Genomic DNA, 22,750 nt, shown 5'->3' with positions numbered 1-22,750 from the left:
AATCTCTTTACGTTCTTTAAAACTCTCTTCTTTTTTTTTTGCTTGTAATTAGTATTATTCAGCATAAAAAGCGTGTGTGCTACAAAATGTAAGCTCGGTATTCTTTTAATTCAAATAAAAAATATTTTCAAATAATAGCTGCTGGCATCATAGTGCAGATATGATTTTAAAATAAAACTCTCGGCTTCTATTTCAGAGCTGCGAAATATATGTATCGAAGATTTTTAATTGCTTGATATTAAAGTATTTAAATCTTAATATTTATAGGTAGTTTCTGGTTTTGGACTTAAAAAAAGTTGCCTTTTAAATTTTATAACATGTTCAGTATAGTTTTTTTCAAACTACCCTCCATACATAATTTTTTTTGTCATATTTCGTTTTTATTATGTTACTGGTAGTTAAAACGCTTGTTTATTAGAGATCAAATTTATGCTAGTACTAAACTATTGATATATAAAACTTGTTTGTTATTATCTCTATAACGCGTTCAGTAAACAGTAAATGAATCCACAATGTACACGAGTCAAGTAGTTTATTTATATATGAACTGTATTTTAATGCTTTGTATTAAATAAAAGTGCTTTTTATTTACCTTATATTTTGTTTTTCATTTAAAACGTTCCCTTCGGCGATATCTTTTATAAAGTAACATTGTCAGGTCGCCTCTAGCCGAGAGCTAACTGAATTACATGCACTTGCAAACACTTTATCATTCTTTGAATGTACATTTATGTCAGGTTCCGCGTTGTATTGTTTGCTTCAAAATAAAATGTGTATATCCTATATTTTTCCGCGGATTGTCTATCTGTTTCGACGTGAAATTTTACAGTTTTAAACTTTATTTTAACAGTTATTTAACAAATGTCGTATTGGATTGATCGAAACGTATGTTATATATCTTTACCTTAATATCACATAAATATTTATTATTTTGTAATGTATATGATTTATATGACGTGTTTTTAAATGTGAAACAGAAGTAAAATTTACTTTTAAAAGCAATATATAAAGCGAGCGTGGTGATTGATAACTACTGCGGCACAACATTTCCTATTCGGTGTAGTTAGGGCAGGCTTTCATCTGGATTAGTTTTCCTATCTGCTCGATGTTGGCTTTATTTATTTTTCTACATTATTTTATCGTTTTTGTATTTTATGAATTGTTTCAAATAAAATGACGATAAAATTTTTGCAACGTTTACTTTCGACGTTATAGATATAACTCGACATGAAAAAAAAGAACATCATAATTTTAATCGATTTATGTATGAAATTGCAAAAAAATTCATATAAAAAGAATGAAGCGCGTTAGTCTGATGGAGGGTTACATTTTTAAATCATGAATATTTTACTGATAATATTATTGATTTTTTTTTTCATAATCAAAACAATGTTTTTGAATCCACATTAGGCTTTCTTTTCTTTGCAGTATATACATTTATATATAAAACAATTATGTCGCAAAATAGAGTATACCTTCCATTTCATCGCTAATCATCTGATAGCTCCGGCTTTCTCCGCTCTGTTTGGCAAATTCAAAACATTTTCATACACTAATTTAAAGGAACACATTGATCAGGTATACTCATACAAATTGTTATTAGTAAAACTTCCGTAACCTTACGTTTTACAAGACAACGTATGTTAGATATGAAACTTAGCAGAATTTATTGATATTGTAAAAGTGATGAAATCAAACTGCGACCTACCATAATTATTGTATTTATATAGAAAATATTCTGAATATATCATAAGAATATTTTCAATGCATTATTCCTTTTATTCGTGCCATTTTACTCATGTTAAGTTCTATTAAGAATCTGCATTGCTTCAGAACTAATCCCCCCTTTGTGTCTTTAAAATTCCTTGCCGGCTGCATTTTCTTCATCTCATTGTCAACGGTTCGATTGGAAACTGAATGTAATCTTGTAGTCTTAGTATTACAGCATTATTGGACGAACTCTTTCTTATACTATTTGCTTTAGTTTATTTAATTCTATTTTAGAAACGTTCCAGAGGTTTTTTGATCTAAAACGGTATACTGGGACTTATCAAGGATTGTTATTTCTTTGTGTCTATACATTAATAGCATAGACAATTGTTTCAATGTTTCAAAAAATAATTTAATTTCGTTTCATGTAAGAAAATGTTAGGTTAAAACTTAAGTGTTTTTTAATGTACTCCTGGGAAATTCGATAAACAAGAGTTTTCATTTTCTGTGACCTTAAAAGAGTGTAAAATTAAAAACCTGTGAAAATACAACACAGTAAATTTCAATATCGTATCGAAACTTCCCATTTGGTGCGGTGCCAAATAAAAATAACATATTATTTTCATGTCCTTGTATTTTGCAGCTCCTAAGAATAATATAACATTTAATGTTTGAGAAATGTTCTATAAATTATTGTTAGCTTCATATTTTATATAGTTTTAATTAATTATTGTGATTCCAATGGGTTCTACTCAAGTAGATGTAAATTTTTACATACGTAACCCATTATATTTATGACATGGGGGATTATTTGATTTATTAGGATGAAATTCGTCAAGTTTATTATCTTAAGTATAAAAAAAATCAAAATGATAAAAAAAATATATTGTTACATTTAAGAAGATTTTACGAAATCCAAATATTACTGCGACTACCCGCAATATAACTGTTTTATATGAATAAAGGATGGATAGACAGATATGCAAAGTCTACGAGGAACTGTAGAGTGAGGCATTTTCATTGAAACATTTCACTCAACATATGACAAATAACGAGAAAAACAGACGACAAAACTTTACCAATTCCCAGATATTTAGGATGCCGACGGAACGAATAAAAGGGAAACTTTATTAATGAATCTTTTCCTTCTCTTATCTCCAAAATACTTGGCCAAATGGACAGAAATTTGGAATGCATTTGCGAAATTGTCGGCCAATTCCAGACACAAGCCATCTTTCCGTTAACAAAGTATGCGATACCATTGTCGCATTTATCGGTGGATTTTGCTGAATTATTCCTGATGTACATATTTATTTAAGGAAACAAGAAATGTCTTTTATAGAATTATATGAAATGTGACGTAAATTTATTTAGTTTTTTAAGTTATAACTGTTTGAGAGCAGTTGGTGAGTTGTCCTAATATTTTCTAAGGAGGATAAGATATTGAGTATGAATCTATTGATTATTGGATGTTCATTGTGTTTTTTCGTTCCTTTCTTGCGTCATCGCATTCATTTTACAAAATAAGGACGAGAAAAATCAAATCCTGACCACAAACGTCTGGCTTAACTTGGTAAGTGATAGGAGCCGGGCCTGGCGCCTTCGCCGCCCCGCCCTTGCAATCATCAGACGGTAATTCTTTTTCCCCAGCCACAAACAAGTTTTATTCTCTCTTACACGCTAACGCACTGTAAAGTTGGCTAGCACTGGATAAAAATAATACTTTTGGCTTTCTTATCTAAAGCACAAAACGAAAATATAACGGTTACAGGAGGCGGGAGCGGCTAGAGGGCGCCGCCATAGCGGCGATACTGTCGCATGGCGAGTCGGTGTTAAATTGTTGTAATCGTCATTTCGCCTAACATTAGATTCTGTGTGGGGCGACGCGCGAAGGGCTTTGTCGCATGAGGTCCCTCGCGCGCCGTCCGTCCCTGTCTGTGGCCCCACCAGAGCCACAGCTGTCTAGAACATTGTACTGACTGCGTCCTTTCTCTCTGTTTATGTTGACATCGTCTAACCAAATAGGACGAGAAGAATCAACTACTTATAACCAATATATGGCTGTCATTGGTAAGTGTGATAAAAAATGAACCTAAATTAACACTTGATAAAATTTCTAAACTTATGTTCTTAACTTGTGTTTTTTTTTTAGTTATTTTACTTGTTTCTTGGTTTCGTTTTACGTTTAAACTGTCGTTAATTTGTTTTTCACTATCTCTATTGAAAATTGCATTGCATTGTGGCGTATGCGGCAGTTTTGATATTTATATCTTTTTGGATATTGTTTAGTGTTTTTTTTATAAATTCCTATTGCGCTGATTTCCAGCTCGTGCAGTAGTTTAGTGGTAGCCCCTGTATGCATCCCATCGTGAGACTGTCGTATGTTTATAAGCATCTTGTCTCTAAGTACTTATGTATGTATATTACATTAGTTACTAAGTATTGAATGAAAAATATTGTGTTATTGTTCCAAAAATTTTAGTTCAGGTAAGTATTTTCTTAAACGAGATACTGGAATGATTTACAAAATAAATTATGTTTTCTGTCTATGGTATAGGAAAAAGTTTCAATTACACATTCCAAAATTCCGATACAATGTGCGTTTGTCGTGTTTCGTCATAGTTTACGGCTTTAGTTCATCCGGCTTGTGAAGGAACTGCCGTGTAACCCGCAATGCATTAACAAATACACTAATATAATTATAATAAAACTTACTAAATGGTCACACAATGACACCGCTGTAACAATATCACTCGAGACCTCTTTGGTTTTTCTGTGGTTGTCTATGAACACTGAATCTACAAAATGCACAGACTTATGGAACATATGTATATCACTGTAAATCTTGTTTGCACTTCCCAATTTGCTGTGTTAATTTTTTTTGCTACAACGGAATTGTAGTAATCCTGTTCTGATATGCATCTTGATATGCATGGCCACTAAATCGTTGTGGAAAGTTGAAAATCGTGTTCGATTTAGCATTATCGTTCTTGTGACGTCTTTATTTAAATTAAAATTTTATGTATAAAATATTAAATAAAAAACATCGTATATATTTTCATTTATTTGTATCGAAATGAAATATCATAGTTTCTTTATATTACGTTAATTTTATTTCTAACTTAAATTTTTCATTAACAAAAAGAAAATAAAACCCACCTCTATTGACATACTCTTAACGGAGAAACTAAGTTCTTAATATTTTTTGTATTAAAAGTATGTCAACTGAGAGTCTAAAACATAAATTACCTTATTAGCATTTACCAATATGGCAGCTTAGTGAATTCGAAATGAGTAGTTTCCCAGAAATCTTAACCAAAAATCTTCGAGGACGGTCAAATAGTTGTAATTGTCATGTGAAAGCTTCTATTGTGTGAATATAAACGTGTTTGTTGCATGTTAGAATGCATGACTAGCTGTGCCTTATTTAGTATGTGGTATATATTTTTCTTGACACTATTTCTGTCACCTAAGTTTATTGTAATCGCTGGCACATTTAGTTTGTCTCAGCAGTTCATAAATATTTTTCTTCTTGCGTTTTATTTGTTGTTACTTATTGAGTTAATCTTATCTAGTTACTAAGTTAACAAATGTTCACAATTATATCCGATTTGTATATGTTATTTGAGTTGAAGGCAATAAAACTTGAGGTTGTTCTAGAATATTTTACATTTAAATTAGAGCGTGTTTATCCGTGGTTGAATCAATAATTGCCATTGCCTTCAGAAAACAACGCGGAAAAGGGAGAGATGACCGTTCTCGCTCCAACGCACGAGCTATTCAAATAGTCACAACAGTCTTCAGAGACGAGACAAGTTTATTTTGTTATATTTTTCATTAAAAAGTTTTTATAATACTCAACCTCGCTTCCAACACTTCCATTATGATGTTTATATTTAATATTCCGTACTTCATGTCGTCAACAGACGTTTCAATAATATGTACAAATTATTTCTTGTATGAGATTCAGTAGATAGTGTTGGTGAATCAAAAATGTATTAATTATTCGTCTAAACAGAAACTAAGATAATAAGCTAAAGGCACAGAAAAAGTAGGCTTACCAGTTAAAACTGTTCTCAAAAATATAATAGTAAATAAACTACGGGTAGGGTGATTTATTATAACTACATATTTTTAATAATGGATAAGAACCTACAAGCAATTTGTCTTTTCTCCAAAACACTGCAGACGAGAGATATAAACAGGGTCTGATATTACTAAGTTCTTAAGAGTAACTTTTGTAATATTGAGGTACCAAAGTTTGTAGGGCTGTGGCTTTGTTCCAGCTATCTAAATGGTCGGTTATTGTTTGCAGGCGTATATCAAATGCCACTGTAGCCCGTATGGCGCGAACTGATTAGTTGGATTCAATTTTGAAACTTATGTACATTGTTTGAAGTTTGGGATCGTGCGGGTTGAGGGACAACGTTTTTAATGAAAATTATAACACCAAAAGTATTTCACAGATATGTAAATATATTCTAGAACAATAATACATTCAGAAAGAAGATGAAAATCCTCGCAACATTTCCTTCCCTTCAGTTCAAAATACAGCCTTATTTTAAATAGCATAAAGTTTATTTAAATATGAATTTATTTTACATGTCTTTTATAGGTTCAGAATTGTTTGTAGTGGCTTTATAACGCAATTCCTTTGCAAATACATCTGTCAATTCAAAATGTGCAAATATGAACAAACGGAGGGTAAATTTATTTTAAAGCACTGCTTTATTTGCGCATTTTGTTGCGATATATTTTATCTTAGAATTCTTTGTTATTTAAATAATTTGCTATGTCTCTCTCTTCCTTATGATATAATCTGTGTATGTGACAGGAATGGAATGACTACAACCTGAGGTGGAACGACAGTGACTACGGTGGAGTTAAGGATCTACGCATCACACCCAACAAACTATGGAAACCAGACGTTCTCATGTACAACAGGTGAGGGTTGTTGCATGAGGTGAATGTGCATATAATTAATACATTTATTGCAGCGTTACTTGGAGACTGGGTAATATATTTATAAGTATTCACGTATGCTCCCAATAATCAACAAATAGATACCTTTACCATATTAATTCAATAAAAAAGAGCAGCTCCTTTACTCACGATTCTTAAATGATATTATTTTCTTCAAATTTGACTAAGAGGATCGGCTAAGGCTCGCATCTCACTTTGATATTTAAAATAATTATAACCTACAGCATGTTCAATTGAGCTTAAATTCCAAGTTTTTGGAGAAAAATCAGACAAAATAAATTATTATTCTGTGTTGAAAACTTGCCCCATAATCCCAGTTGACTGAGACGTTATATTTAAAGATCGAAGTCCATTATTACGATTCATTTTAAAATAAACATTTAGATGTTGCTTCTTTATAAAATATAATAACATCGTATAGATAAAATATATAATAAAAAACAGTTAATATGACAAGATTTTTTCTTTTATATATATAAAAATGGTCTACATACAATAAATAACAATCATACAAACAATTTATTATTATAATAAGATAATTAATTCTTTCATCACACTTTTGTGTTAAGGTTTCAATACGATGATCAAAGAGTAGAAAATATCGGACTAATTCATTATCAACATTATCAATTAATGATATTTATTTTTAGTTTATATTATTTATCTCCCTAATAACGGGGTCAATATTCCAGTCACACGGCTCAGTGACCAAGTGTCTCTGGTGTGTGAAAAAGTCAGTCAGTACAGTCAGTGATCTCATTATCAGATTCCATAAACTTACGTACTATTCGACAGGTATTCAAAATAGCAGCTTTTTGCATGGTGATGTATGTGAGTGATGGTAAATCAGGAGTTTTTAAACTTTTGTGTGAGTGTTTAGGTATGACTCCAGTAGCGGAAAGCACGACAGGGGCAATACAGATCTTATTTAAATTCCAAATTCCCGTCATTTCTTCTTTTAATTCCGTGTATTTATTGATCTTTTCCGTAATTGTTTTTAATAGGTTATGTGTGTTTGGAACAGAAATGTCAATTAAGTAATTATTATTACTATTTACTGCATATGATTATAATGTTTTAATAACTGTGCAGTTCGGAAAGTTATCGTATTCAATTGAGACTAATGCAAAGAACATTATTTCTATCAATAGCATCGTTAAATTCAATACAGTTATCAAACGAGACTATCAAAGAGGTCTTTCGTTGGTCGTGAAAGAAAGTCTTCAAAAAAGCTTTGTAAGAAGGGAAGTTTTAATGAAGTTTGCTAATTTACGTCTCGTGAGCCTCGTTTGAAAGTAGTTAAAATTCAGATTGTACAAGCAAAAGTTCGCTATTAACTTTCAACATGTTAGAGTGTCATTGAGTTCGAGCACTCATAAAACTTATCGAGACGATGAACGGTCCTCGGAGAGAGTGTTATAATAGTCATATCAAGTAATTAGTAAAATATTTCATATAAATTATCGAGTTATAATGTTTCTGTATAACATTTTAAACTGAGCCGAGGGACAGCTGTTTGTTTCTCAGGAAATTAACGTTTGAAACACTAACATGTTGCAATCGGTAAACAGGATTGTATGTTAAGTGAATGAATAGTTCAGGTACCTGGCAGGAAGCCAGCCGGTTATAATGCACTGTGTCATGATGTCTATTTACATTTTACATGTACAGGATGTTTAAGTGAATTAAAAGCACTAGTCCGTAGTACGAGCGGTATATTGAATTAGAAATGGAAGCCTTGCATTACTTTATTTTGCGAACCGATAGAACCCTTTTATCTATCCAAACGAAGGTAAGCGTATTCTATTATTTAAATTGTGATCCCAAATCAAGTTTAAATTTAGGTTGAAAAATAGACGAGTTCACGGAATGTTGACTTAGTATGTTGTAAACTTATGCTGTGATAGCATAGTGGAATAGCTAACGTCTAAATAATACATAAACAATAACTTTAATAATACACTAAGAACATAGGAACTAGTTTCTTAAGTCTTTGAGTTCATGTATGCGATACATGAAACATAAAAGTCGACTTAGAAACAGTGATCCGACAGCTTCTTAACAATTGAACACAGGACAAACTCGTCCGGTTTGAATTACAAATTATATAGTAAAAATACAACTTCTAACTTTCTAACTTTGGCATTTTCAACAAGTTATAACTTAAATCAATATATCATTAATTTAGTTGAGTTCAAAATGGAAATATGTAGTTCACTGAGTAATAAACGATTTTCCCGGATAAATTTTATAATATCATACAGTTTTTCTATTTCTCTATATCGATATAATAATATCGACTTTTGGCAAGTTCCATTACATTTTAACATAAATTTCGATGTTTAAACCGTTAACCAATAAGACGACCTGAACGTTAAAAATATCTGGAAAAGTGCCAGAGATCTTTAAAACATGGCCACTAAATTACTATGTGAATGAATATTGCCGGCGAGGCTTTGATGTAAAGTGATTTTTAAAATTGATTTTCTAACGTTTCTTTTTAATATTTATGCTCGAAATTCTTCAAGATGGATAGAAAAATTTAAAGTATATTTACATAATTGTAGAGTTTTCTCGGTGTAGAGCTGGCGCGGCTGAGAGACACTTACCTTATTCCCTTTGCCATGTCGAAAGTATTCGAGAAATCTCACAACAACCCAGGTACAATGGACGACCTCAAGTTGTATACGGTAACATTCTTTTAGCAATTAAATACTTATATTTAATTCTAAATTATCTGTTTAAAAAATACTTCGGCTTATAACTCATAAAGGATTTTAAAATACGAATTTCTAAAAATAATTTATGCATAAATTATTTTTAGAAATTCCATATTAATGTAGAAGATAATTAATGTTCATGCGGGAGTTTGGTAAAAGAGGTTCCACGTTTTTTAAACTCTTTTCCAACATAAACATTTGCTTAGGACCGCGCCTCGCGTATCAGGAGTTTCTTATTGAAAAGTTTTAATTAATTGATGCGGATTGAGAATATTATATTATGATAAAATATTCTCTTTGGATATTGTGTGGAACATAGTCTTAATAAAAATATATATATTTATATAAATAAAATATCTAAAACATGAATCGTATACAGATACACGTTGTATCTAAGAAAAATGGTAAATATTGTGCAACCAAAACCCTATAAAACCGTCCAAATGCATTATCAATGTAAAAGAACCTGAAATCGGTGCAAATTCAAGACAACAGAAGCCTCTAGAGGCGGATGTAGAATTCATGACTTGTATGCTCGGCCACACAAAAGACTTTATTGCGTTATAGACTTTATGTTTTTTGGATAAGATCTAAATTCATGCATCGGGATGGCTACTGTATGCCACGCAAAGCTGGCATATAGCCAACGAATCCACATTAAGGTAGACCGAGTATCACACCGCACGTAAAGTATTTTATGAGGTCAAACACCTTTTCGTCTTTTTACGTTCCAGTACAATATAGATTATTAACTATGTGCTAGTGACCCTTACAATTTTATACTTAAACAAAGTTTTAATTTTAGTTTACATTAGATACAGTTCTCACTTAACCTACTAATATTATTTCTTGGCCTCTTTTAAATAATTCATAATTAAAGTATTTTACGGACAGGAACAAAATAAACTATTGTGTTCTGCATTACATTAATTTTAGTAGTTTTTTTTTTGTAATGCTTAAGGAGCTTACAATGTTGGTCTAAAATACGTTTATTTTAAGTCGAGAAAAATAATCAGGAAACATAAACTGGTTTCAAGTACACTTTGATATAGCCTAAATTATATATAACGTTACGCGTCTGTGTAATACAAGGCTGTTTAAACCCGACGAAGGTAAAAATGTACGGAGACAGTAAACACAGTCTTTATTGCAGAAACCTGTAAGTGATTTAAAAGCCTTCCTTATCAAATACAACTGTACAACCATTTTGGATGACGGCCAAAAATTTAACACAATTTTATCCAATCTCAATGTTTGTACACCAAATCTAGCAGCATTTCAAGTAAAGTTGATAGACAAGCTTTAGGACTAGGGTCTTAGGTTTCATGAATGTTTATTATGAAAACCGATTAAGAATGTGTCTGGAAAATGTTTCCCGAGGATTGGTGGCGATTTAAAAAAAAAATCGTTTAGGAAACGACAATCTTTAACTATCTTATCTTTGTGTTCTCATTTATAAATGTTTTTTTCTCTAATCTCTTTAAATGCGTTACTTTGATATCGCTTATCTGGTGGAAATAAATCAAATGAAGTTTAAATTTTTCTTTTAATCTGTTTCGAAGGCAAAAATTAATTATTTTTTTTTGTATCCGAGAATCTTTTAATTTTAAGCTGCCTGTACGCGAGTTACTTTGTCAATCTCTCAACTCAATTCAATTTACCAATGGCCTTTACTCTCATATTATATGTTTTATTCAACGTAAGATTTTACGTGAACTTTTTTGTATATTCATTATAATTTCATGTATGCAAAATGAAAATACATTTTGAGTTTTCGTATAACGTGAAATTTTAAAAGATATACGTATTTGATAAATTGGAAATGCAATTTGTCTACGTCTTGATAGATATATTTGGAGACAGGTTTCGCAGAAATTCGAAATCCACGCTCGTACTTCGGACAAGTGCATCGTTAATAATGATTTGATTTATGATATCGGGTCTCACTTCCGTGGTGCAAATCGAGTCAGGACACGTATACTCACAGTATCTGTCTAGAGAGGGCTTGAAATTAGTCTTATAGAAATCGTATTGCTTTAAATAAAACAAAAATATAGTCTTTTCTACCGAACAATTCATATTGTAGATGTTCTTATCTGAACTGTGTAACCGTTCCAAATAGTTCTTGTTTTCGCTTTATTGCTGGCAGAAAACTGCAAATATTGTAGCTTTTAACCGCGCTTGGTCTTAATTAAAGGCAAGTCTATCACGGAGAAGAACCAATTAACTGCTTGCAACGTTACTTGCAGATACAAAATGCCAAAGTAACAGTTTAGCATTTAACTATATAAGAAAATTACATTTAGTTTTATTCACCATTTCGCACTTATCATCATATAGGTAAGTATATTTTTATTTTGCACGTATCGCAAATATAAAATGCTTATTTTTTTATATAAAATTTGTAATAAAATGAGTATTAAAGGCACAAATTTTCAGAACTAGTGACAACTCAGTAGGAGGTTATCCCGAATGTGACGATCGGTGCTTGACGAAGCAACAATCGTTCGCGTGGTTAGAACGTCCTACTTAGTGTTGCCACACTTGAAAATGACAAATAAACGTACATGGTTAGCTAGTCGCTGATTTGAACACCACGATCATCGTTTTGCTTATTGAAGATATAATTATATAAAAGTTAAACGGTGATCCTTTTCGGCAAAAGAAAAGGATGAATACTGATCTTGACTTCAATAAGTGATGGGATGATGAATGTCCTGGATGATCAGGGTTCGATTTGAATTTTTATCATCTATGGCATCACATAAACACCGTCCCAGATAAAACCAAAGCACTTTTAATTTATTATAATGAGTAAATAATTTTATATAATCAGAAAATACTAATAAAAAACTCCGCTTTCGTCACAGCTTAAAATAAATAACGTGAAGAAGTTAAATCATAAATAAATTATTTATTTTTGACAAGAGCTTTATCTAATTAACATTTTAATTTACAATAAACTTTTTCTTCCTCTGGCGCATATTCTTTTTACCGCTTTGATGTTGAAAATACAAATTTAAGGATATTTTCAATTTAATTTACATATCTGCACAGTGTTGTATAAAATACTGTTATAGATACTTTACGTATTCTGACCTTAAAAACCATAATATTTTTTATGTCCTATCAAAAGAATCATCAATGCAAATTTAAAACGTTTTACTGTAATTAAAAAAGATTTTTTAGGTTAACAATTTAGGAATTGTTACGGATCAGAGGATATTTTAATTATTCAGCAGCGATTCATTAATTTATTTCAGCTGGGATTCGCTTTTATTTCCACGATCCGTTCTAATTTATGGACAATTGTTAATTACTCATTACAAAATAAAAAAAAGCAAATGAAGGACTGGAGTCCAATCTCATTGAGATTGGCTTATTTCCTGTATCTGGTTAACATGCGGTAGGGTTAAAGGCTGTTGATTTTTCATTCGTATAGTGCTGACGAGGGTTTTGATGGGACGTACCAGACGAACGTGGTGGTCAGAAACAACGGCAGTTGTCTGTACGTACCACCCGGCATTTTCAAGAGCACATGCAAGATAGACATCACCTGGTTTCCCTTCGATGACCAACATTGCGACATGAAGTTCGGTAGCTGGACTTACGACGGCAACCAGGTATTGGAAATGTATAGGATTTATACTTGGATGTACAGTAATAATATTGATATGATCTGAAAGGATACATAACACACACGCCATAATACACGTACATATAGTTATATGGCAAAGTATATATGAATAGTTTTGAAGGAATTTCAAATTGATTAATGCTGTAGCAGTGGGGGTAGGTCAAATTGGGTAGAGTTGACCATTAAGGGAACCATGTGAAAAACCAGACGGATGTTTGACTATCCTAAACGTTTTGTATGGACTATTTTGCATGGTGCAGATAAGTTATATATACATAGCACTATATAACATAATGGATTTTTTACATTGTATTAAGTACGGAAACATGTTTGTGCACGATGTATTCATCTAATTTAGTATGATATTTTATATAATACTTGTATTTAGGACGAATATGATATCTCGAACATAACATCAAAAGTTATCCCTATTTTCGTAATAAAATAAAATAGTCGATTAGCATTTGGCATGAATCCAAATAAATTCCTATGCACTTTAAAACATATGGATCTCACAATTCCCTTTTATTTCCAAGTATAATTTTTATTCCAAGCTCTGCATGTGTATTGTTGTAGTCCACTTGAATTATCGGTTTGTAAATAATTTTTTTGTAGGAGTAGAGTTATCGTTGTTAGTATTTGTGTTGGAATTTCTCACTAAAATTCCTTTACTTCGACAGTTGGATTTGGTTTTAAAGGATGAGGCTGGTGGTGACCTGTCCGATTTTATCACAAACGGCGAGTGGTATTTAATAGGTGAGTGTTCAAATGGCGATAGTTTAATTAAACAACTTAGTGCGTTGAATGAAAACAAAAAAAAGAAACATATATTCTAAACCGAATATAATGAATGATTCCTAGGTATGCCGGGAAAGAAAAACACCATAACATACGCGTGTTGTCCAGAACCATATGTAGACGTGACATTTACAATCATGATAAGAAGACGGACACTCTACTATTTCTTCAACCTGATAGTTCCTTGTGTACTTATATCATCAATGGCACTTCTCGGTTTCACACTGCCACCAGATTCCGGAGAAAAATTAACACTCGGTATGTCTGTGTTTCATTTCGAATATTGTTTTTGTTAAGACATTTCAGGATGCCGGAAGACGTGAATGTTTTTGTTATAATGCTTTAAATATTATCCGGGTATTAAATGGATTCCATCCCAATTTGGGGTTAACCATGTTTTTGGTTCCAGGAGTCACTATACTTCTATCGCTGACGGTGTTTCTGAACCTGGTTGCCGAGACCCTGCCGCAGGTCTCCGACGCTATCCCCCTGTTAGGTACACGATCCAAAAACCTTACCGTCCCTCCCATATCCCCTATAACTGATTTCACTCCCGTATTAGTTTTTATTTTGATCTTTTTTATATTATTTTCTCTTTATTATTTTAATTTACAATAAAATAATGAATTAAAATGTTAATTTAAAACATTACAAGGAGTAAAATTTGAAGAGCTAAAATTATCTAAAATATAAAAGTATCTAAACCGATCACCGTTGACAGTGAAATGTTTGATAGAAATTTTTTAAGGCATGCTTTCGCTTGTCAGTCAATAAGTTTCCTTATTCCAACTCAATTTCAACACAACCACACATTTCATAGTAGATAAACTGTTTAAAGTATCATCACTACATTATATGTGAAACGAATAATATATCGTGGAATCGACTTTAGCCTCCCTTTCGGATGCTTTGTACGTAATTAAGTATAGGTTGCCTTGTGGAATAAATAATGCTCAGAAAACAAATGAAAGTGTGCTTGATATTTTTTGTGCTTTCGTTTGCGTTATTTAAAATTATTGCAACTGAGCTGCAATTTATTACTGACAAAATAAATAGCATGGATTGCCTGTGCGAAAAGTACCTTTATATTACACTCTTATAATAAGGATCTCCAAGGTAAGTTAGTTTTTTTTTCCTCTTTATTCTCATCTGTATTTTTATTATATTCGTAATAAAAACGAATTCGATTCCATGATGTATTATCGGTGTTGTGTCTTTGTGTTTCATGTTAAAAGAGTTAATAAGCACCCTATTCACAATTTCTTGATACTTGGAGGGTGGTTTGATATGATTGGTACCGTAGCTACGATAAATTATTTTAACATTTAATATAGATAATAAAAAGCGAATACTAAAACACTCTCTAAACCGTATGTGCATGACTACTTCGTTATATTTTTTTTATTATTTCACTTGAGCCCCATTACCGACTCAGCACACTGACAGGAATTATAACGTCCAAAGCCGATACGAAGTTTCTGTAAATGCGGAACACGATGTTAGAATAACTGGGTTATAAAGCATTTGTACATAGATATTACTTATCATGGTACTGTATATTGATCTTTACAGGTGTTACAATTCTCCTGTCGCAAACTGTTTTCTCCCTATTGGTGGGGCACGTTATCACTAAAACCTCTGAGGCGATCCCCCTAATAGGTGAGAAATTCGTGTTTGTTAGAGATTAAATAAAAAAAACAAGAGATAAACATGAACTAATATAGCTGAGTAATAAAATTAAAATACATGGGAATAGGTCATGAGGAATGGATGATAATTTGTTTGAAATTAACGTGATAACTATTCCTCTACCTACTTCCTAATACAATCAATAAATTTCTTTTAACTAAATCTAAATAGAAAGCTTGAATTGAATCCTTCCTTAACAAAGCATAGTCGCTAGAACTTTTTTTACTTTTAACTTGCATTTTAGACACTAACAGTTTTGGAACCATAACGCTTTAGAGGGGTTTAATACTAAAAGGGATGTTTTACTAATCAATTCTTTTATATCTTACTACCTCCAAAAAAACCTTAAGGTACTTTTCAAACTGGCCTCCAATCTCAATCTTCTTGTAATGTTTTAAATGAAAAATCATTTTATTTCAGTCATTTCTAAATCATTAGTACATTTTATTTACTTATATTTGAATGCAAACATTAAAATATAATTTAAGTAGTTTTTGATAAAATGATTTTATAATTGTATAGTTTTTAAATTTTTGCTAATAATTTATTGCTTGTAGATTTAACAACATGAGGATGCTGCTTCCGAGTATTTAAGGCATGTCTACTATGTGTATAATTAAATCACGACACTTGTGTTTATGTTAATTTACGCTTTGACTTACTTTCGTCAAACAATCAATTATCTCAATTATATGTAATTATATAATATATCTGATTTTGTTTACATACGTTTTAAATCCATAGGAAATGTTTTAATTCACTCGTATTATATAAATCTAAAGGCTGTATTTCGAAATTACGAATAAAAGCCAGGTTTAACAATAGGTTTGTTTTGGAAGTGAACTTTTGTTAGTTCCGTAGTAAAAAAAAGGTTTACAATATATTGTGATCGCAATAGGCCGTTTTGTTTCAAAATTAGTCTGACCATAGCCGAGCTTCGCCCGTGACTTTTAGCTACTTTTTCATATTTGAAATCCTTTCCCCCACGTTTTGTTGTATTTTTTCGGTATCACTGTTATCATTATTCCGATAGTTTTGATAGAGTTTCAAATGTTTTTCATTGTCTGCGTGCTTATATAATCCTAATTTATTCAAGAAACCTAGCCGGAAAAAATGTATTTATAGAATCGTATTATTTAAGTTGCAAATGCATTAATTATCAATTATTTACCAGGAAGGTTTAATAAGAACTTTTGGTATGTATTATATAATTTATATCTGGGATCAGTTCAGCCAGGGCTGCGTCTTCATCATTAAAGCATGGATTGCATGTATTAGTCTCTCTGATATATTCGATGCTTTTCATCGCTCTTATTTTTTGTTTTAATTTCCAGCTTTGAATAAATATATTTACATAACTGAAAACCAAACTAAACTGTCCAAGTAAAAATATTTAGAACTTTACAAATTATTTCTTAGAATTGTTTTTCTCTTTAATTTTATATATTTTTTCTTATAATTTATTTTCTATTGAAGCTGATTGTATATAGCTCACATTATTATTATAATTTTTTAATTTAATTCTTTTATATATTTATTATTTATTTACCGATATGAATTCGTTGGTTTATTAATGTAGATAGCATATCTAATACTCGTTTTAAACAACAGGGACTTACTTCAATTGCATCATGTTTATGGTGGCCTCGTCTGTGGTCTTGACTGTTGTCGTGTTAAACTACCATCACAGAACAGCAGATATACACGAAATGCCGCAATGGGTGAGTAAACGTGATTCAAACAAAGCCCAGAACCATTAGCATTAGCTGTCTGGAAAAATATGAAAACCAGCTGAGCTATGACGAACCTCGTAAAAATTTATTTATATTTATGAAATTAGAAATTTTACATATAATCGAAAGGTAAGGTGTTATCAAATAGATGATATAAATTAATAATTATCAAAATTTGTTGACATAGATAAAAACAGTGTTCCTACAATGGCTGCCGTGGATTTTACGTATGTCAAGGCCGGGGAAGAAAATAACGAGGAAAACAATAATGATGTCGAACAGAATGAGAGAATTGGAGTTGAAAGAGCGCTCGTCTAAATCATTGCTGGCGAACGTTTTGGATATAGACGACGACTTCCGACACGTCCCGCCTCCACCCAATAGTACTGCGTCTACCGGGAATCTCGGACCAGGGTACAATACTTTATCATGCTTAGATGCTAGATCTTTAAGGTTGTAAACATCGGTATTGCGTATACATATTTCCGTATTTTTTGTAATCTCAAGAATGAGAACTTTAATAGATGTAGGGAATTTAGTTTTTATTTTAAATACTTTCGTTGTTGTTAAACAGATGTTCAATATTCAGAACGGACTTTCGGCGTTCGTTCGTGAGGCCGTCTACGATGGAAGACGTCGGCGGAGGTCTCGGAAGCCACCATCGGGAGCTCCACTTAATATTAAGAGAATTGCAGTTCATCACGGCGAGGATGAAGAAGGCCGATGATGAAGCTGAACTCATCAGCGATTGGAAATTTGCAGCGATGGTTGTAGACAGGTAATGATACTCAAATGATACCTCTAGGGGATAAGAGACAAATAAATTACAAGGTTTTATTTAAAAATTTCTTATATATTAATATATTTTTTCCTTTAGTGGAAGTACTTTCGCAAGCTAATCCATAAACAAGATATTAATTACCTGTATTTACAATTCCGTCTTTAAAAATACTGTTCAATAATTGTGTATATATATATTTTTATGCTATGCATATTTCCACAGATATCACTAGATATGAATGTGTTATAAACATATGTTTATCCCCAGGTTCTGTCTGTTCGTGTTCACATTATTCACTATCATCGCGACAGTGGCCGTACTCCTGTCCGCTCCCCATATCATCGTTCAGTGAACTTACGACATTATTGCAACTATGAGAGAACTAATATTAGCTATATAAATAATTATAAATAATATTATTATACTAATTACTTCGTAACGTGGTTCAAACGCACACGTCTATTAACTAAGTCGGACGACGGTAAACGTAAAACTTTAAAACGTTACTTATAGCTTAGTTAAGTCCAGCGTTATTATAATGTAAAAAGATTGTGATGTTGAATAGGAAGTAAATACATATAAATGTTGAATTATAATTTGTTAAATATATAATTATATTTCTAATAAATACGACTAAATGTACCATTAAAATATTTAGTTAATATATCTAAATGGCATGCGTGAAACAACCTACTTTGGTTCAATGTATACAGAATCCGCATATTGTTTAAAGTAATATCTTTTGATAATATATTAAATATTTTTACTATATTTAGGTCGTTTTGATACATATAATGATTTTATTATATTCTCGATCTTAATTATCATTACTTCTATGATAAACGTAATAGGGATTGACTACAGTTTTTCAATAGAATTTCGTATGACCGTGTGACGTCATTTATAGGCAAAGGAGGGAATATTCAATGACATTACTATAGGGAGTTAAGTAATGTACATAACGACAGTTTTAATGATACAAAGCATATAACACTACATTTCTTAAAAACTTATATAATTCGGTTGATTTTGTTAGATTTTCTTAAATTTCTATTGTTTACGATTTAAGAACAAATCTTCAGAATGACAACTGTTACTTCTTGGAATTGATACTTGATACAGTTAAATTAAGTAAAGGGAACCAAAGTTAAGGTAGGATAGAAAGTAGATACGAGAATAAATTAAAATTAATAATATATGTAATAACATTGGAATTAAAAAAATATATGTTTCGCTGATCATGCTGAATGCTGAATACAAGTTGGAAGTTGCAATTTTCTACGTTTAAAATGAATGAATGGTTAAAACTCTTACGCGTATCGAGATCATTATTGGACTGTATGTAATGTTCGGTAGGAGTAGTCAATCATAATTTTAAAAACGCGCGAAATATAACGCTGCCGTTATTGAAGTATTTATTGATTTTGTACGAAAATATCTATCTGTATATAATTATCTAGGGCGGATCGACGCCGTTAGTATTTTAATGAAAAATGAATGAAATCGAAATAAGAAGCAACGTTCTAAATATGTAGGTGAAATTATTGGAGTGATAACTCTCGAGTCGCTCAAAGGGAACATCCATGACTTTAATAGTATAACGGTCGTAGCGTGCGAGTGACTCGATCGAATTTGAGTATCCTCTAGCACTTATCGTAGGGTTTATAACTTAGGTGAATGTAATTTAATAACATTTATTCTCATCTTTATCTACGTCCGTTCCTCAATTTCACTCTTATAGGTGTCGTGATAGTCTAGTAAGTGTCGTGTGACTTTTAAGCCTACCCTGTTATAATAAGAAAGCTCACTAATGTTAGTCATTTTAATACTATCGGATAAAACGTTTGATTATGCGTGTTTTATTAATAATTTGTTTAAGATTTTCTACTTCTTGGTGTGTTAGTTACGTTGTTTTGTGGCTTCTTTGATGTTTTTAGATTTTTGATTATTTCGATGTGGAACTAAAATGTTTGGCATTATCTATGATTAATTTTTGTTTTACGTGACATTTCATTTATCATATACTGTATGGTGCTCAAATTTTATCAACATTGTCGTTTACTTTGTGCGGAAAGCGTGTATAATTTAGTTATTAGTTGATAATGTGAATTTTACTATTAAAATCAACTCAGAAATTTCGTTATTAATTGTTATTATTGATTTATGTTTTCTGTTAAAATGGTTGAGAATTATCGGTAAATAGATTTGTTAGTGCCAAATTATAGGATTTATAAAAATTGTATTAAGTTGGTTTATAGTATTATAAAAAGTTGAAAAGTTTACTATAAAAATGTAAAAGTGAACGAAATAGTGTTTGTTAATTCTAATTTAACGTTTTCAACATTGAGCCGCAATTACGGGTTCGGTCAGCCAATTTAAAATATCTTAGTTACTTAAAAGTAAATAACACGACGGTTGTGAAAAAAATGTTTTAAAAACCCGTAGTATGCGATTCGGTGTATAATAAAATACATGAATAAAAACGTGGGGGAGTACCTACTAATAAAATAGATGTAAAATGAAGTAAAACGCCTGCATGCGACCGGGCTGGGATAAATGTACAAATGAGCTGGTCCATTTCAACGCTTTCATCCACATGGCTTACCTTATAAAAAGCTTTCGCTTTAGTGTTCATGAAAAAACTAATTTCTTTGTGCTTACGTTATCAGAATACCTAGGTTTTAAATCTGTTGGAGTTAGTCTAGTGTGTATCCGAGGGTGATTTAGGTAATATAAGAAACTAAAGCTGCCATAATGGTTTATATTTAAATATGTAATTACAGACCGTCGTTAAGAAAATATGTAAAGTTGATATGGAATAGTTGTTTTTGAATCTACAATATCTGTTAAGCTCAGAAAATGTGTGAAATTCTATGTCATGAATTCTTCTCTTAAACCTTCGTGCACCCAAAAACGATATTTCTAAAACACTCGGTACACATTGTCTTCTATGACCATATTAATGTGTGTGTTCCAAATTCGTTTGTGTGGTATTACCTCAGATACCACGGAAGTATAAAGAGCATTTCAGATAACCCATCTATCAATAATTGAATAAAACTAAATCATTAAAAAAGGTACAACAACACAAACAAGTAAGGAAACTTTTAACACAATAGAAACTAAATGCTTTAATTGTAAAACAGGTATTTTTGACTTTCATATTTAACACTAACTATTCTGACGCCTGTAGTCTAAGAAAACGCTACTAGTATGTACTGTCCCTAGCTTATTTTGATTCACTTATATTTATCTTGTCCATTTTATTATTGAACGCTATTTTAATTGTATTAGACGTGTAACTTTGGCATCAAAGAACTTCCTTTGAACGGGACTGTAAGGTTGAAATGAAGAGCTTAATTGTATTAGCAAAGAAAGAAAATGATAAAAAGGCAATTGCTGTTGGCAATCGGATACGATATGGGTTACAGCGTGTATTGGCGAGTAATTTCTCGACTCGGCCAAGTATTAGTTATCAGCATGTGTAAAATTTTTTGTTACTTCCAAGAACATTTTTGAATTCCGAATATGGGCTCCGGAATTCAAAATACACAAGAATTTATTAAAAACGAAATATTATTATTTTATCCCCAATGCTTTGGTTTCAAAGTTACATGTCTTTATTCAAAACAGCTGCTACTTAGCTTATTGTTAAGATTCTTATGTCATTTATTAAAAATAACTCTACCTTCTATACACATTGCTATACTGTATGCTGCTAAAATAAACCCAAACTTGTGGCCATTCATCGTGTGTATACAAAATGTTTATCGATCTATCAATAAAATTTATCCTAAAATTCTAAAACTGTTAAATTTTGATTACAATAGTTATAACGGATACTCGCAATAATATAGAATGGTTGGATGGCCGCAGTTATTTTATAATTTATTCGCTATCACATAAAGTTTATTTTTGTATGCCTTCACATAATCTCCACATTGTGTTCCTGTGGCTTATCCATAGTCAAAACAAATAATTAAAATTAATTAATATGACTGCAGGTAATAAACTACCGAGAGTAATGTAAGTGTAAGGCCCCTATGGAGGTTTTTTATAATAGTGGTCATTTAAATACAAGAAATTAAATTTGTAAAGAATATTAAACACAACGGGTAATACGGTTATTCGTTAAATTTACTTAGTAGTACTCGATTTGTATAAAACTAAAATTAAAGCAATCTGATTTATACTAACACGAAGTTTTATTTCTACGACCTAATATCTTTTTCCCCTGCTTTGTGTGTGGATAAAAAAAAATATTTGTACCTAGCTGGGACTATCTGTTATTTTGATTTATAATCTATCAGGTATAACAAAGATCTGTTGTGTATTTTTTGTGCAAAGCAACAAACGATCCTATTTTCATGTGCATATTTAAATATACATCAGAAATATTCACCAAGTCTCTGAAGTTTCACTTTAATATGAAATAAACAGATTTTACGAAAATATAAACTTCACGTATATTTTTCTCGTATTATGCATCAAATAAAGTGTCGAGAGATGTGACACGGGCAAAAGACAGGTAATATTGATGATTCCGTTAAAATTATTGAAAATGTCATTTCGTTTTACGAAAATGCGGCTGTCAGTGGGTACCGTCACTTGCACCTGAGACATCAGTACAGTAAAAACAACTCCTTATATTAGAAGGCACTATGAATTCTTTGTTCTTAGTTCTTTGCTTAGTTATCAC

At 31.4% G+C, this 22,750-nt stretch overlaps 1 protein-coding gene across 3 annotated transcripts in view; it reads left to right on the top strand.

The window, feature by feature from the left end:
* The window catches only part of LOC116778473 (neuronal acetylcholine receptor subunit alpha-7), a 56,098-nt gene extending 33,851 nt beyond the window's left edge, over positions 1 to 22,247 (top strand). The window contains exons 3-13 of one of the 3 annotated variants that reach the window (XM_032672533.2): positions 3,239 to 3,283; positions 6,545 to 6,654; positions 12,856 to 13,036; positions 13,731 to 13,806; positions 13,912 to 14,106; positions 14,258 to 14,344; positions 15,421 to 15,507; positions 17,149 to 17,258; positions 17,458 to 17,684; positions 17,845 to 18,048; positions 18,319 to 22,247. In XM_032672533.2, coding sequence (XP_032528424.1) covers positions 3,239 to 3,283; positions 6,545 to 6,654; positions 12,856 to 13,036; positions 13,731 to 13,806; positions 13,912 to 14,106; positions 14,258 to 14,344; positions 15,421 to 15,507; positions 17,149 to 17,258; positions 17,458 to 17,684; positions 17,845 to 18,048; positions 18,319 to 18,403 — 1,407 coding nt within the window. In that variant the 3' untranslated portion in view covers positions 18,404 to 22,247. Of the gene's footprint in view, positions 1 to 3,238; positions 3,284 to 3,735; positions 3,781 to 6,544; positions 6,655 to 12,855; positions 13,037 to 13,730; positions 13,807 to 13,911; positions 14,107 to 14,257; positions 14,345 to 15,420; positions 15,508 to 17,148; positions 17,259 to 17,457; positions 17,685 to 17,844; positions 18,049 to 18,318 lie in introns of all 3 variants that reach the window. The other 2 variants (XM_032672518.2, XM_032672503.2) reach the window with 2 other exon arrangements.
* Positions 22,248 to 22,750: the final 503 nt, after the last annotated feature.

This window comes from Danaus plexippus, chromosome 6 (assembly GCF_018135715.1).
Source record: "Danaus plexippus chromosome 6, MEX_DaPlex, whole genome shotgun sequence".
Classification (NCBI taxonomy): domain Eukaryota; kingdom Metazoa; phylum Arthropoda; class Insecta; order Lepidoptera; family Nymphalidae; genus Danaus; species Danaus plexippus.
Note: the sequence above shows the minus strand (reverse complement) of the source record. Positions and strands in the feature narration are given on the sequence as shown.